This window comes from Struthio camelus, chromosome 9, assembly GCF_040807025.1.
Source record: "Struthio camelus isolate bStrCam1 chromosome 9, bStrCam1.hap1, whole genome shotgun sequence".
NCBI lineage: Eukaryota > Metazoa > Chordata > Aves > Struthioniformes > Struthionidae > Struthio > Struthio camelus.
Window position 1 is genome coordinate 2,038,477 of NC_090950.1, and position 16,206 is coordinate 2,054,682.

Genomic DNA, 16,206 nt, shown 5'->3' on the forward strand with positions numbered 1-16,206 from the left:
ATGGCCAACAGTCCCAGCAAGGGAAGTGCTCCTCACCCTCATGATCACGCTCATGTTGCTCGTCCACGAAAGGCAGAGCTCATTGTCGGCTTCCCTCTCCTTCTGGGGCTCCACATACTCTGGATCATCCTGCAGCATCGCCCGGCCTGAACAGCAGCAGAAAGACACAGCGGTCAGCAGGAGTCATGCAGAGCTGCAGGTGGCAGACTCATGGCGTCAGAGAGAAACCAGCCTGGCAGAGACAAAGGGCATGCCAGGAATGGATGGGGAGCAGGATTCCCAGGGAGGGTCGGGGCCTATTCCAGGGCAGAGAAGGGCAACTGCTTCAAAGGGTACCAAAAGCCTCACGGGCTTTCCGGTGCGAAGCCCGACACAAGCCGTAGCCTCTGAGCAGGGGCTGCTGAGCGTTTTCCAGGCCAGTGGTATCCAGGACAGGTACTAACAGCCCGCTCCCCTGCTCCTACATCAGCCGCGCCTCCTGCTCCTTTGCCTCACTGAGCAGAGGGGCCGAGGCAGTGCGATGCCTTCCCCGGCCTTGCCAGCGTGGCCGCGTGCAGAAGCACACAGCCCAGCACAGCTTCTCTTACGTTTTCGCTGCACGACGAATCTGAAGAGGCAATGAAGAGCATCCAAGGCCCCGCCCTTGGTCTCCGCGTCCTCGTAAGCACAGCAAAGGATGAGACAGCCCACCAGCTGTCCCAGCATCGGCACGGGGATCTTCCCATAGCAGGCAGGGCTCTCATCCACTCCTCCAAAGGGGTGCCACACCTGGGCAAGGCGGGTGGGACAGGTAGAAGGGCTGACGGGAGGCAGTCGCCACCAAAGCCCTGAAGCCACTGCACAGGGCTGGGGGCACAGCTGGCTCCTGCGACAAAGGGACTGCAGAGAAAAGCCCATGGAGAGAGGGCCAAAGAGCTTTGCTTCAGGGCAGAGCCTTGCTCAGTGCCTTAACCTGTGCCCACGCTTCCCTCCGAGGGACCCCTGAGCTGCACTGTGCTCTGGGCTGCTGCAAAGGGCCAAAGCGGGGGCTGCACGGTGCTTGGCTCCTTACCTCCAGCGAGGAATAGTTGGCCAGCAACTTGCTCAGCCTCCCAATCCTCCCCACGGCCCTCTCACGCACAGCTGCTCTCTCCGTCTTGGTGAAGGGCAGCAGCATCTGCAAGGAGAAAGGCTACTGCTCTGCCCGGGGAGCTGACGCCCACTCCAGCAGAAGCAGCTCTGCTAAGCGCCTGCCTGCAGTCCTACAGTGCACCAAGGCTTCCTCGGAGCTAGAGCCAAGCCTGGAATGGCCTTCCTGCCCCTACAGGCCCCAGCCTGCAAGGCCCACCTTGCCCTCAGGCAGCCAGCCACACCACCCAAGCCCCCTCCCAGCCTCTGCTCCTGGCCATGCACATGGCCCCGGGTGCCCTCTTCAGGATGGCAGGCCTTTCAGGCCACACCTTCCCTAGGGGTCTGCAGTGGGCAGCCTGGCCTCCGGCCTCCTGGCATGGCAGAAGAACCAAGCTTCCGGGCTCGGCTCCCCTTGCAGCACGGGCAGCTCCCAGTGGGTCTCTGCCCCATTCCGATCTGGCAAGGAAAGCACAAGGCACGCGGAGGCAGGGGGGCAGCAGCACCAGCTGCCATCAGTGCAGTGCCTAGAGAAGAAGGGTGACATTCCTCCCACTGCTTTGGTGCAAGGAGAGCTTTGGGGGCAGAGGTGGCCCAGGAGTGCTCATGGGGGCAAGGTGTTCCCAAGAGCCTGGAGGATGTTTGGGGTGGGAAGGGACTTGGGCTGTAGCCAGGGGACACTGGGCTCACAGAAGAGCCCAGTGGGGAACCTCCCCTCACCCAAGCGAGAAACGCCCCCTGCCTGCAGCGTGCTGCCTGTACATGGCACTCGGGGGGGGGGAATGTCCACTCGAGGGTGTCACTTCCCTCTGGGCTGAGGAACAGGCCCAATGCAGCCCACTCTTTGCAAATGCCACACCTGCAAGATCTTCTGCAGCTCCAGGAGGCTGGAAGTGGCCGACTTGAGCACCAGCACCTCCAACATGTTGTCCATGGCATCGAGGGTCTGCAAGGAGGACAGGGGGCTGTGGCATTCCTTCCCCACTGCCTCTGACCCAAGCAGACTCAGTTGAACCCCTGCTGCCCAGCGAGGACACCCGCTGCCCTGCACGGGCCAACGAGAGGCCTCAGGGCAGGAGATCTGCTGTGCACGGACCAGCCCCTGGGCACTGCCCATGGCCCAGCCCACGGGAAGGGCATGAAGGCAGGAGGGTGGGAAAACAAAGCTGAGATCCTGCCCAGCCTTGGAGCTGACAGTCACCTCAGCACAGCGGAGCCAGGGGCAAGCCCAGAGGGGCTGGCGGGCTCCCTGTAGCTCACCCAGCACCTACCTTGGAGTAGAGGGACATGTCCACGGTCTCCATGTCTTCTCTTGGAGGAAGCAAGAAGACACTCTTGAAGCAGGCATGGAGAAGGCTGCTCTTTTTGCCCTCCAGAACCGGCTCCACTGCACTGCAAAGAGAGAGCGAGAGAGAGAGAGAGAGATGCCTGTTGGACACTGGTGCTGGGAGCAGTGCCTGGATGCCCTGGGGAGGTGGCTGTGGGCCGCTGGGGCAGGAGTCCCCCGGCTGCTACAGAGAGCACGTGAGGGAGCCCTGCAGGGAGGCACCTCCTCCCTCCATGAACTGGCCCAGGGGCAGAGGAGAGCCCAGGCAGCTAGGCCTCCCCCCTTCTCTACCACCTGCCTCCCCTTCTGCACTACAAGCCAAGGGGCCCTGGGGAGCTGCAGCAGGCAACCCTCTGCCCTCCCATCTGCCCTACTGACAAGCCTGGGCCAGGGGAGAGCAGAAGCGCAGCAGACAGCACCGCCAGCCTCCTCCCACCATGGTGCACACCTCCCAGCCAGGGACGGTGCCATCAGGCACATGCTGTGCACAGGTCCTGGCCAAACCAGGGGCTCTGCTAGCTACCTCATTGCCGTGATAGCAAGCATGGCTTGCTGGCGCACCGCTGTGCCCAGGCGCTCCAAGGGCTCCTCTTCCAGCAGCACCTGCACAGCACAACCGGCAGTCAGCACGACAACTGCCATCACCCAGCACCAGCAGACCCAGGGCCCAGCTGGCCTTGCCCCTGTCCTCACACCTGCTGCCTCTCCCCTCACCTCGATATGCTCGGCCAGCTCGTGTCGGCAGCAGAACACCTCCAGGCCCCAGGACAAGGTCTTGGCGCTGCTGCCTCCACAGAGGGTGCCGATGGACGCTAGAAACTTCAGCTTCTGCGCCTCTTGCTGACAGACGGGGAAGAGAGACAGAGTGAGCGCGAGAGGGGACAGGAAAGGCCAGCAGGACCAGAGCAGCCAGGGGGCTGCAGTGCTGGGCGGGACCCCAGACGGCAGCAGCTCTGCACAGCCAGCACCTCCCCAGCAGCCTGCCAGCAGACATGGGCGGACCCGCAGGGAGACCCAGGCACAGCCCCCATGGAAACGGCTGCACTTACCTGTTCTCGGCCACCCACAAAGGCCTGGATGAAGTCCAAGGCTTCCTCATCCTCTCTGGACAGCTCGGACCAGCTGCTGATGGAAAACCTTGCACCTGAGAAAGGAAGAGAGCCGGGAGCACTGCAGAGATGGAGGGCAGGCAGCAGAGAGCCGCGCAGTGAGCTCTGCCTGCCGGCCAGCCATGGGCCTGCTCCCGGGCACGCAGTCTCCCCCAGGCTGCTCAAGGCTGCACGGTGCCCAGCACATGGGCTGCCCTGCTGCAGCCAGCCAGGCAGGGCAAACCTCAACTGCACCAGGCTGGGGAACGTGCTGCCAGACGGGCAGCATCCCTCCTCCTGCCACGGAGCTGCCGCTCGCTGCCCGTCCCAGGCAGCAGGAGCTGCGTCCATCTGCGCTCTCCCTCCTGGGCGCGTGCTGCGCTGGGGCCAGCTCCCAAGCCCCGAGCGGGCCCTGGCATCCGGGCACCGCTGTGCCACCACCTCAGGCACCCCGACACCACGTGCTGGGGAGATGGGAGCCCGGCGCAGAGCAGGGTGCGCTTCCCGGCCCTCACCCCAGCCCGGCCCAGCCCCACGGGGCCGCTCACTCACCTCTCCGCCACGCCTGGGACTCGAACCCCTCCAAGGGCCTCGAGGCAGAGCTGCTCTCCTCGGCAACTCTGTCCTGCTCCTGGGATGCCCGGCGCGGGCAGCCGTACTCCTGCTCCCAGGCCACCCGCGGGCGGCTGGGGGGTCTCTCCGCCATCCTGCGGCACGGAGCAGAGGCAGGAGGGGGACACTTGTTTAATGCAGAGCTGGGGAGGGTCCCCACGGGGGTGGGGGCAGCGCAGTCAAAGGTCCCCGCGCCCGCCCCGGCCCTGGAGCCAGCTCTCCTGCGCCTCAGCCCCTGCCGCAAGGTCCTGCCCCCGCCACGGCCGAGGGCCCCCGCAGCCCCGTGGCACTGCCGAGCCCGGCCCCGTATTTGGGTATCCCGCCAGTTTGGTCAGAACAACTCTCTCAAGAGTACTTGGGTATCCCGCCAGTTTGGATTATACCCAGTGCATATATATTAGAAAACAGCTGAGCGCTCCTTTCCACATCCTCCCTCAACCTGGGCATTTTGCTTGCCCACAATGCTCAATCACTCGGACTCCAGGGTTGGCTAGTAAATACATGCAGTACCACGTGAGGGGGGTTAGCTCCCCCCCCCCCCCGCCCCCGCTGCACTCGGTTGTAATGCTGCTGCATTAGGTAAAACATTAGCAACCATAGGATGGAGTCCTGCCACGGGAGGAGGGGAAGTCTGAGTAAGAGGAGGAGAGGGACAGATAGACAGATCTTCAGGAGGCGCCACCGGAGGAGTGTAAGGCGGAGCAGTAGCTCCTGGGGCGTTATTTGGGACACCTATATCTGCTGCAGCAAGAGTAGTTTTACAGAGGGTGCCGTTTGTCCTCCTTGGATCTCGCCGGTCCCACATCCAATTATCCCCACACATACCAATAATCCATTCAGTGAGGCTTTTCATCTTCCAATATAAGCTGTAGCAGAGCTCATTTCTTAGAATCGAAGGATCCTTCCTTGGGTTAACCCCCACATTAATTGTAAGATGGACAATCATCCTGACATAAAGGGACAGCTAACTAGCTAGGGATCGATTTGACTGTAACGGCTTTTTTCTCCTTTTTGTTCCTTTTCCTTTTCTAAATTTGGATGTTTGGAGCCGAGAGGGTGCAATGGTGGTTGGCTACACTGCCATCTGGGGTGCCAAAGTGCTGTGGAAACACTTTGATCCTAGGTTTCCAAGAAGCAGAGCCTCACGCACATCTAGCAGCAAAATTTTATTTCTTTAAATGATGGTGCAGCATAGTAACTGCTGGAGCTGGGTGCCTCCAGGGAGGGACCTTGAACAAAGGAATTCTGGCCTAATTAGACCCTTTACAGTTTTATTTCCCACCTGCCGGGGAAGGTCTCCCCCAATCTTCTTTACTGAGTCTTCTTTACTCTCCTTCTGGTTGGTGTCTCTCTCCTTCTGGTTGGTCTTGGCCTTCAGCCCACACTGGTTGCCATGTCCTTGTTTCCCACAGTCCCTTATCTCCTCCGAGGTCAACCCCAACCCAGGTGCATCCCATCTTGTCCCCTGCAGTCTACTTTTTAGCCCCATGAGCTAGCTGTGTATCTTTATTAGCTGCTTTTAATGGGTTTGGCCGTTACATGCTCAGCAATGATTCTGGAGTTCATGGACGGTTCGGCCTTGAGGCCTGCATGCGCAGGGTAGGCAGTGGCGATAGAAACAGAGCTGCATGTCATACCCCAGCTCTGCCCTTCCACCTGAGATGCAAGCCCTGAAGACAGCAGGGGCCTGCTCTTGCCCTGGGGTGACTGGAGAGGGCAGGGGAGGCCAAAGCTTTTCTCCCCCTTTCCCTTGGCTATTGTGGGCCAGCAGAGCAGTTGACGCTTTGCAGCAAAACCAAAGTGTGTCAGGCCGCTCTACGCTGGCCTGGCATATTGGAACGAGTGGACACCCCGTCCCCCCCAGGACAAGCCAGATTCATGCAGGCAGCAAGTTTTGCCCCTTGCCTTTGGCTCCCTAAAAAAAGAACACTCACTCCGGCTGAGGAAACGGGGCTGTATCTTTGCGGGAAGCCCAACAAAGCCATGAAGCGGTAGCACAACAGGGGCTGTGCTTGAGGAGTCGAGCTGTCCTGGGGCTGCGGGAGATGCCAGCAATGAGCCAGACCTTCCAGCACACTTGCGTGTGTCCGTGGTGTGCAGCACCATGGCATTGGCACAGCTGCGTCAGCTCTGCTCAAACAGAGTCACGTCCTGGCGGGAGGGTGCCACCTCGCCCATGCTCTCGGGAGCCAGGGACACAGTGCTCCGAGGTGGAATCTTGATGTTCTCCTTGGCACCCTCAGGTTCATGATGGTCTGTGACACCAGGCAACGGACTAAAGGTTCCGCATCATTTTCCAGGGGCTGGAGGGCTGCGAGAGAAAGGCACCGAGCTGAGAACAGACTCCCACCTTTGCAGAGATCCCAGGAATCCCCCCCCAGGCAGGGCCAGCCCCACTCAGCTCTTCCCATGCGGAGGAGGCAGCAGGTAGGACAAATGGATCAGCTGGCACTTGCAGGTCGGCCAAGCCCCAGATGCGCCCCAAATACCCCCTGCTCTCCCCCACATAGGGACACAGAGCCTTCCTCACCTGGGGCAGGCCAGTGAACTGCAGCTCACTTCCCAGCCTCCTCCCTCCTCCCTGCCAGGGCTGCCTGACACAGCGCTGCTCTCACTCACCAGTGCACAGCTCCTGCACCTTCTCCTTCCTCCGCTTCTTCACTTGCTGCCCGATGAGCCCTAGGCAAACACCTCCGCTCACCCCTCATACTCCCCAGCAAGCCCCCAGCAGCACAGCTCCCATCTGGCCTTGCCAGCTTGGCCATGCAGCCTGCTCCCCTTGGGCAAGGCTGGCCCCAGCCCCGTCCCCACGGTGCAGGACCCAGGGACGGTGGGAGGGACTGAAGACCCTCCTGTGTGCCCGTCTGGGTGGGCAGGCATGGCCCTGGGCTTGTGGCTCACCAATGAACCTCACAGCTGCCTCCCGCAAGGATGCGTCCGGGTTCTCCAGGTATGGCAGGCTCTGGCGCAGGTGTTGCTCCGCTCTGCTCCTGTCCCTCAGCAGCTGCAGACAGCACAAGGACAGGGGGTTGGCACCGAGCCTCCCCAGAAGGCCAGGCCTGTCCCTCCTCCCAGCTCCGGCCTCCTCTTCCTTCCTGCCCACGCCTCCCAGCTAGAAGCTGGCTGGTAGCCAGGTTCAGAGGGAGCAGAGGGCAGAGCGGGGCCTGCGGGTGCTGAGATCCCCGCCATGCTTCTGCCAAGGCCCAGCCAGGCCAGGGGCCCCTTCAGCACCCCAGCGGGCACTTAGAGTAGAGGGCTCTGGGCTGCAGCAGTGCGTGAGGGGCACAGCTGTGCACCCTGCCCACTGGCCATGGCGGCAGGCCTCATCCCGCCGCGGCCCCGGGGGCTTTGGCCACGTCCTTACCACGCACTCCCCGATCTTCCATGTCTCCGCTCTTCTGGCCAGCTGCTTGAGCTCCTCCCACTTGAGGAACTGTGCAGCGCTCACCAGGGCTTCCTGAGAGGCCTGCAGAGCAACAGAGACCAGGAGATGCCACCGCAGCCACGGCAGGACACCCTGGGTCCCCCTCGTCTTGGCAAGGCTCCCAGCCTTTCCCAGCCCCAAATGGCACGACGCAGCGTGCCACTAGGTCTGGCCCTCCCTGAAGGCAGAGGCAGCTCTGCCTTGTCCTTCGGCACACAGGAAGCTGCACCTCATGCTGCCATGCGTTCCAAGGCACACTTGGCAGCAGCCCTTGCCTTGCTGCTCACCTCCACCCACGGCATGTCAGCATTGCTTCCCCAAAACACTGCTCCCTACCTGGGCCACTCTCTGCACCTTGTCACTCATGTGGAGGAAGAGCGGCACCAGGCTCCTCTGTGCATGCTGCTTCAGGTTCCGTTTGTTCTTCCCCACCACAATCTCCAGCAGGTCTTTGAAGAGGAGCATGGAGAGCTCTCGCACTCTGCTGTCTTCCTGCAGGCAGGGAGGAGAGCAGGGGAGGCCTCAGCAACGACTCCAGGAACGGGGCCCGACAAGAGCGTTTGCCGTTGCAAGGCCTCGTCCTCTCCGGGCACAACTGTCCCCCAGCCCGGCCAGAGGTCGGAGCTGAGGACAAGCCTCTGCTGAGGCAGCCTGGACAATGAGGGTTGTCGGCAGCAGCACGACAAGCCTCCCTGGGCTCTGTCTCCCTCTCCCTCTGGAGGGAGCTTCTTGGATTTCCCTAGGCCTCCATCAGGGCCCCCGCACACAACAAGAGGACAGAAAGGGACAGTCCCGCAGCACGGCCTCTCCCTCGCTCTCTAGCCTGCTCCTACCTCTCTGCTCATCGCTGCCCCAGGCCACGGCAAGCGCCGCACGCAGTCAAGCACGAGACGCAGCAGCCGAGAGCAGACAGGGGGCTGGTTTGCTCTACTCCCACAGCCCCGGACACCAAGGCCAGCACAGGGCATGGGCTGAGAACCACAGGGCAAAAGGTTTCCTGACATACAGCAGGGCCTGTGTGGGGACGTGCCAACAGGCACGTATGCAGAGGGGCACACAGCACCCAGACCACGCATACGGACCCCCGGACACACCAGCAGAGCCCCGGCTCTCCCATCAGCCTTACGTCATCAAAGCGAGGCAGAAGCTTCTCGGCCAGCTGCAGAACAATCGGGTTGGAGCCCTTCTGTTCCAGGTAGCTGAGGATGTTTCTCAGCAGCATCAGGCTTCCCACACGCACTTCCCTGCAAGCATCCTGCAGCCACTCCATGCTGTCTGGGAGCAGGCTCTGCATTCTCCTTTTCTGTGGGAAACACACAACTTTCTTTGTGGGAAGCAAGGCCAGAACCCCCCCCGCCCCGCCCAAAAGTGCTCTGCCTGCTCTTTTCCCATCAGGGCTCAGTGGCCAGGGCCAGGGCTCTGCACACACGCAGGCCTTGGGCACAGAGGCTGCAGTGCAGGGCACAGATCTGCAAGGGGGCCCTCAGCATGCACTGGCCTCTGTAGGGAGCAAAGCTGCTGCCTCAAGGCCCAGGAGCACCTGGCTGCCTTAGCCCGGCCCTGTGCTCCAGCTCATTGTCCCTCTCCCAGATCTTCCCGCTGGGCACTGGTGCCTTTCTCCTTGTGCAGCACGGCCAAGGGCCTGGCATGACACTCGGGGCAGATGAATGGGGCAGCGGAGACTTGGGAGCAGCTACCACACCTCCGGATTGCCAGCCAAGTCCAAGCCACTCTCTGACCCAGTGTCTCCTGTCAAGCCCCAGGCTGCCAGCATGGCTTCACCCGCCTGCCCCCCTCCTCACCATCTTGGGTCTATTCAACAGGGCCACGAGGCCTCTGAACGCCAGTCTGCGCATCTCCAGGCTCTCACTCTGCGCATAACCCTGGACGAGTGGCAGAACCTCCTCATCCATGTCGGCAAGGTCAGGGCATTCCAGCAGCTGAAATGGACACAGCACTGAAAGACTGGCACAGCCGGCAGCACTGCCCGCAGCGTGCAGCTCTCCATCCCACCCACCATCCAGGGCAAGGGCACCAGGCCCTCACAAAGCTCAGCCCAAACACAGCAGGCATTGTGCAGACACCCCTGGGCCCTGCTCCCAGCCCCGCGCCTCACGGCACACTGCACACACTGCTCGCCTCCTCCTCCCGTCCCCTGAACCCTCCGCAGCCTCTTGTTCTCATCCCTTGGAGGAGCAATTGAACACAGACAGCTGCCACAAAGCAGGCACGAAATACAAGTGCTTACGAGTGGTCGCCCAGCAGAAACGAGCCAAGGCCGGGGCTACTAACAGGAGCGTATGCATTGCCCCAGCTCCATTCACCAGCATCACCCCACACGCATGTGCACAAGCGAGCACAGCATTTAGAGGCCCCTCCAGAGAGGCACTGCTTGCCATGAGGCCCACCTCGACAAAGAAAGCCATGACGGGCAGCTGATGAAACTGGTCCTCCCTCCTCAGCAGCCTTGCCAGCTGGCGGAAGATCCAGCGACGCAGGTGACTGGCAGCCCCCCTCATTGCTCTGTCAGAGGCAAGAAGGCAGTGTTGGGCCTCAGCCGAGCAGGCAAACCTCCTCTGGCATCGCTCTGCTTGGCACGCAGCTCCTGCAGCCAGCGGCATTTGCTCATGGAGCACTGCTCTTGCCCTACCACACCTTGCCATTAGAAAGTCAGCGTCAGGCATCATTACGTTCCTTTTGGTGGGAGACCGGAGAAACAGCCTTCCTGCCCAGGCGGCATGGCCTGCCCACACATCCCCTCTCCTGCCCGCTTTGGATTCCTGTGCCCCTGGGCCCTCCCCAGGTTCTCCTGCGCACGACCCTCTCCCACAGCTCCTAACACCACCTGCTCCCCCAGCAGCTCTCCAAGCTGGGCAGCATGGCAGCTCCCAGGGCCCTTCTGCTGGGCGAGCCCTTGCCACAAGGGCTGAGGCTGCAGCCTCTTTCTTGGAGAAGTGGCGTTCCCCCTCCCCCACCAAGAAGCACATGGGGAGGCACACCCCACAGCCAGGGAAGAGGTGCTGGGCCAGAGCAGGCCGGAAAGGGCTCTACCTGGCCAGCACCACCACTCCCTTCTGCGAGGTGTCCGCATGCAGAAATAGGTCCCAGCCGCCCTTCCTCTCAACAGCCACGGCTACGGTCTCATAGTGGGCGCAGCGCAGCAGACTTTTCATGGCCTGCACGGCGCACCTGCATGCAGAGCAAAGCCCAGGTCACACTGGCAGCCTGGCCCTGCCTCCAGGTGCAGTGCAGAGACAGGGCGAGCGGGATCGAGCACCTGACGTGGCTGGTGGGACGGGACTCATCCCGTTGGCATTCCCTCAAGAAGATATTTGCTTCCTGGTGGCTGAACTCTGCTGTGAAGACCATCTGCAAGAGCAGCGCCAGGAAGAGCTGGGGGAAAAACGCCTTCACCGCCTCTGGGCAGACGGGCTCCCGGATGATCTCACACAGTGCCCTCGTTGCCTGCAGAAAACACCCAGTCACACCTCTCACTCCCGAGCAGTCCCCGGCATGCTTCCACAGCCCTCCAGGTGGGAGGCTCGAGCACAGCCTTGGAGCATGGGAAATGCAGCTGGAGGCCTCAGCCTGGCTGCCTGACCAGGGCCAGCGCCCGCAGGCTCTTGGGCCTCAGCTCCTGGTTGTACACAGTGAGCCTTCCTGCCTCAGCATGACCATCACCTCGGCAGGCTTCGTGTAGCGTGCACGCTCGGCCAGGCTCCCTGTCCCAGGCCGTGCTGCCTGCCCAGGTTTTGCAGGAGCCCTACTCCTGCCCCTCACCTTGCCCCCAACCCGACCCTGGCTTTCCAGCCTACTGAGCGAGGTCAGCGGATGCAGGGACAGCGTCGGATGGAGATTTCCTGGGCATGGCCAGCCTGGCTGTTGGTGTGCAGAGAGGCCAGGCAGCACTTGGCAGCCCTGTGTGCTGGCACAGTCGGAGGCCTGGCGCTGGCCATGTTGTAGCCATGGGCCCAGGAGAGGTCCCTGCTTGGGGGCACACGGGCAGCGGAGAGGGGGAGGGGGCCCAGGGAGGCAGGCACCAGCCTGGGGGCACGGGAGGCCTCGTCCCCTAACTCACGGCCAGCGGAAGGATGCAGTTGTTGTCCCTGTCGGAGCTGGACTGCTTGCGCAGTGGCCGCTCCTCCAGCAAGCTCAGCAGCTCCCGCAGCATGTCCGGCGCAAGCATCGGCTTATCCATCAGCACCTTCCACATGCTCACGGCAGTGCTGCAGGCCCAGAGCGCCTTGTCAGTGGCACTTCCTTGGCCGCAGCACCGTAGCCTGGGCCAGCCCTGGAGGTCCCCAGCTGTGTGCCAGCCCTGCCCCTGCCCACCCCCTCCTCCCTGGCAGCCCCAAGAGGGTCCTGCCCAGGCAGGCAGCACATGACCAAGCTGAAGCCCCTTGCGCGGCAGGGAGCGTGCAGAGCCGCTGCGCTCTGCGGCTCAAGGCAGGGACACTTGCTCAGCTCTGGCTCCTCAAGGCCTGCTTGAGGCACCAGGGCTGGGAAACGCTGGGCGAGACACAGGGCCCTGCCCCTCAGCCGTGTGCTGGCCTTCTGCTTGCCTCTGGCCCTCTTTGGGCCCTTCTCCCCATGGCCAATGAGCCACTGGAGCCCGTCCAGGCTGACGGGCCCCATACCTGTTGCACAGTGGCGAGCAGTACAGCAGGCTCACGGTCACCTCGCTGGGCTCCAAGCAGGCCAGCTGGCAAAGGGTCTTGTTTAGGGTGACCCGGGCCGACAGCTCCCTCACATACTTGACGTTCCTGTAGAGGCACCTTATGATGCGTGGCACCTGGAAGACACAAGGCGGACGGTGAGGCTGCTCCCAGAGAGCAGCCAATACCCCAGCTCCCACTCACTTCTCCTTCCCTCTCCACCACTCCCACCGCTCCTTGCTGCCTTCCAAGGGGCTCCGCTGCCCACGAACACTGGCTCTCGGCGGGGAAACAGCGCCCCAGAGGGTCGAGCCCCATGCACGCCAGCCCCAGGCTCCTTACATCTTCCAGCACAGAGAAAGCGTCCAGCAGGAACATGGTCAGCATGTGGGAAGCCACCTCCGTATTGTAGGTGCTGCAGTTCCTCATGCCCTCGATGGCTGTGACAATGACGTCTGTCCTTTCGGAAGGCTGCAGGTTTTTCACAAACAGCTGGGGCAGAAAGGACGTGAGAGAAGAAATGTCACACTGCGTGCTGCACTACTGCTGCTTAGCTAAGCAGTGGATGTGGCTCTGGAGAGAGGTGCGGGGCAGTGCTGGCACCGTGGCCCAGGAGAGCCAGGAGCACGCGCTGTGCTGGGTAGCAGCAGCATGGGGCATGTGGCCAGAGGGCCACCAGGGCAAGGCAGGATGCTCGGGAGCAGGCTCACAGTGCACTGGCTCTGCAGGCAACCCTAGCTTGCCGGTGGCCAGCAGGCTGCAGCTGCTGCTGGGACTCTTGGAGCCAAGCCTCTGGCTAGTCCCCGCTCAGGGACAGCGGGAGACACAGCAGTGAGAGCAGGGCTGCTACCAGGCAGCAACCAGTACTCTAGGTGCCACTCAGAGCTGCTTCCTTCTCCACCACCACCTCTGCATCAACCCCAAGGCCCCCTCAGCCCCACTCGTTAGGCATCCCTTTGCTCATCCACGTCTCCTCAGGACCCCATGGCCAACAGTCCCAGCAAGGGAAGTGCTCCTCACCCTCATGATCACGCTCATGTTGCTCGTCCACGAAAGGCAGAGCTCATTGTCGGCTTCCCTCTCCTTCTGGGGCTCCACATACTCTGGATCATCCTGCAGCATCGCCCGGCCTGAACAGCAGCAGAAAGACACAGCGGTCAGCAGGAGTCATGCAGAGCTGCAGGTGGCAGACTCATGGCGTCAGAGAGAAACCAGCCTGGCAGAGACAAAGGGCATGCCAGGAATGGATGGGGAGCAGGATTCCCAGGGAGGGTCGGGGCCTATTCCAGGGCAGAGAAGGGCAACTGCTTCAAAGGGTACCAAAAGCCTCACGGGCTTTCCGGTGCGAAGCCCGACACAAGCCGTAGCCTCTGAGCAGGGGCTGCTGAGCGTTTTCCAGGCCAGTGGTATCCAGGACAGGTACTAACAGCCCGCTCCCCTGCTCCTACATCAGCCGCGCCTCCTGCTCCTTTGCCTCACTGAGCAGAGGGGCCGAGGCAGTGCGATGCCTTCCCCGGCCTTGCCAGCGTGGCCGCGTGCAGAAGCACACAGCCCAGCACAGCTTCTCTTACGTTTTCGCTGCACGACGAATCTGAAGAGGCAATGAAGAGCATCCAAGGCCCCGCCCTTGGTCTCCGCGTCCTCGTAAGCACAGCAAAGGATGAGACAGCCCACCAGCTGTCCCAGCATCGGCACGGGGATCTTCCCATAGCAGGCAGGGCTCTCATCCACTCCTCCAAAGGGGTGCCACACCTGGGCAAGGCGGGTGGGACAGGTAGAAGGGCTGACGGGAGGCAGTCGCCACCAAAGCCCTGAAGCCAAGACTCTGCCCAGGCATGGATCCCAGCGGAGCCAAAGCTCTCGAGGGCCCTGCAGGCCTTGCCTCCCAAAGCAGCAGCCCAGCAAAGGCAGCACTGCCAGGCTGCGGCTCACATCATGCTCCGCGCGCACTGCTCCCCTGCACAGGGCTGGGGGCACAGCTGGCTCCTGCGACAAAGGGACTGCAGAGAAAAGCCCATGGAGAGAGGGCCAAAGAGCTTTGCTTCAGGGCAGAGCCTTGCTCAGTGCCTTAACCTGTGCCCACGCTTCCCTCCGAGGGACCCCTGAGCTGCACTGTGCTCTGGGCTGCTGCAAAGGGCCAAAGCGGGGGCTGCACGGTGCTTGGCTCCTTACCTCCAGCGAGGAATAGTTGGCCAGCAACTTGCTCAGCCTCCCAATCCTCCCCACGGCCCTCTCACGCACAGCTGCTCTCTCCGTCTTGGTGAAGGGCAGCAGCATCTGCAAGGAGAAAGGCTACTGCTCTGCCCGGGGAGCTGACGCCCACTCCAGCAGAAGCAGCTCTGCTAAGCGCCTGCCTGCAGTCCTACAGTGCACCAAGGCTTCCTCGGAGCTAGAGCCAAGCCTGGAATGGCCTTCCTGCCCCTACAGGCCCCAGCCTGCAAGGCCCACCTTGCCCTCAGGCAGCCAGCCACACCACCCAAGCCCCCTCCCAGCCTCTGCTCCTGGCCATGCACATGGCCCCGGGTGCCCTCTTCAGGATGGCAGGCCTTTCAGGCCACACCTTCCCTAGGGGTCTGCAGTGGGCAGCCTGGCCTCCGGCCTCCTGGCATGGCAGAAGAACCAAGCTTCCGGGCTCGGCTCCCCTTGCAGCACGGGCAGCTCCCAGTGGGTCTCTGCCCCATTCCGATCTGGCAAGGAAAGCACAAGGCACGCGGAGGCAGGGGGGCAGCAGCACCAGCTGCCATCAGTGCAGTGCCTAGAGAAGAAGGGTGACATTCCTCCCACTGCTTTGGTGCAAGGAGAGCTTTGGGGGCAGAGGTGGCCCAGGAGTGCTCATGGGGGCAAGGTGTTCCCAAGAGCCTGGAGGATGTTTGGGGTGGGAAGGGACTTGGGCTGTAGCCAGGGGACACTGGGCTCACAGAAGAGCCCAGTGGGGAACCTCCCCTCACCCAAGCGAGAAACGCCCCCTGCCTGCAGCGTGCTGCCTGTACATGGCACTCGGGGGGGGGGAATGTCCACTCGAGGGTGTCACTTCCCTCTGGGCTGAGGAACAGGCCCAATGCAGCCCACTCTTTGCAAATGCCACACCTGCAAGATCTTCTGCAGCTCCAGGAGGCTGGAAGTGGCCGACTTGAGCACCAGCACCTCCAACATGTTGTCCATGGCATCGAGGGTCTGCAAGGAGGACAGGGGGCTGTGGCATTCCTTCCCCACTGCCTCTGACCCAAGCAGACTCAGTTGAACCCCTGCTGCCCAGCGAGGACACCCGCTGCCCTGCACGGGCCAACGAGAGGCCTCAGGGCAGGAGATCTGCTGTGCACGGACCAGCCCCTGGGCACTGCCCATGGCCCAGCCCACGGGAAGGGCATGAAGGCAGGAGGGTGGGAAAACAAAGCTGAGATCCTGCCCAGCCTTGGAGCTGACAGTCACCTCAGCACAGCGGAGCCAGGGGCAAGCCCAGAGGGGCTGGCGGGCTCCCTGTAGCTCACCCAGCACCTACCTTGGAGTAGAGGGACATGTCCACGGTCTCCATGTCTTCTCTTGGAGGAAGCAAGAAGACACTCTTGAAGCAGGCATGGAGAAGGCTGCTCTTTTTGCCCTCCAGAACCGGCTCCACTGCACTGCAAAGAGAGAGCGAGAGAGAGAGAGAGAGATGCCTGTTGGACACTGGTGCTGGGAGCAGTGCCTGGATGCCCTGGGGAGGTGGCTGTGGGCCGCTGGGGCAGGAGTCCCCCGGCTGCTACAGAGAGCACGTGAGGGAGCCCTGCAGGGAGGCACCTCCTCCCTCCATGAACTGGCCCAGGGGCAGAGGAGAGCCCAGGCAGCTAGGCCTCCCCCCTTCTCTACCACCTGCCTCCCCTTCTGCACTACAAGCCAAGGGGCCCTGGGGAGCTGCAGCAGGCAACCCTCTGCCCTCCCATCTGCCCTACTGACAAGCCTGGGCCAGGGGAGAGCAGAAGCGCAGCAGACAGCACCGCCAGCCTCCTCCCACCA

At 62.4% G+C, this 16,206-nt stretch overlaps 1 protein-coding gene across 1 annotated transcript; it reads right to left on the reverse strand.

The window, feature by feature from the left end:
- Positions 1-5,287: 5,287 nt before the first annotated feature.
- LOC138068197 (maestro heat-like repeat-containing protein family member 7) lies at positions 5,288-8,823 on the reverse strand. The gene is made up of 5 exons (XM_068954657.1): positions 8,685-8,823; positions 7,895-8,050; positions 7,499-7,600; positions 7,036-7,138; positions 5,288-6,445 (listed from the first exon to the last, which is right to left on the reverse strand). Exons 1-5 carry the CDS (start codon positions 8,778-8,780, stop codon positions 6,279-6,281), a joined length of 624 nt encoding a protein of 207 aa, XP_068810758.1. The 5' UTR covers positions 8,781-8,823; the 3' UTR covers positions 5,288-6,278.
- Positions 8,824-16,206: the final 7,383 nt, after the last annotated feature.

Excerpts from the sequence above, each read along its gene's own strand:
- LOC138068197 (XM_068954657.1), bottom strand. The coding sequence starts at position 8,780 with ATGCTGCTGAGAAACATCCTCAGCTACCTGGAACAGAAGGGCTCCAAC. Across the intron at positions 7,601-7,894 it reads AGGTGCAGAGAGTGGCCCAG|GCCTCTCAGGAAGCCCTGGT; the intron begins GTAGGGAGCAGT and ends GTTGCTCTGCAG. Across the intron at positions 7,139-7,498 it reads GGAAGATCGGGGAGTGCGTG|CTGCTGAGGGACAGGAGCAG; the intron begins GTAAGGACGTGG and ends TGCTGTCTGCAG.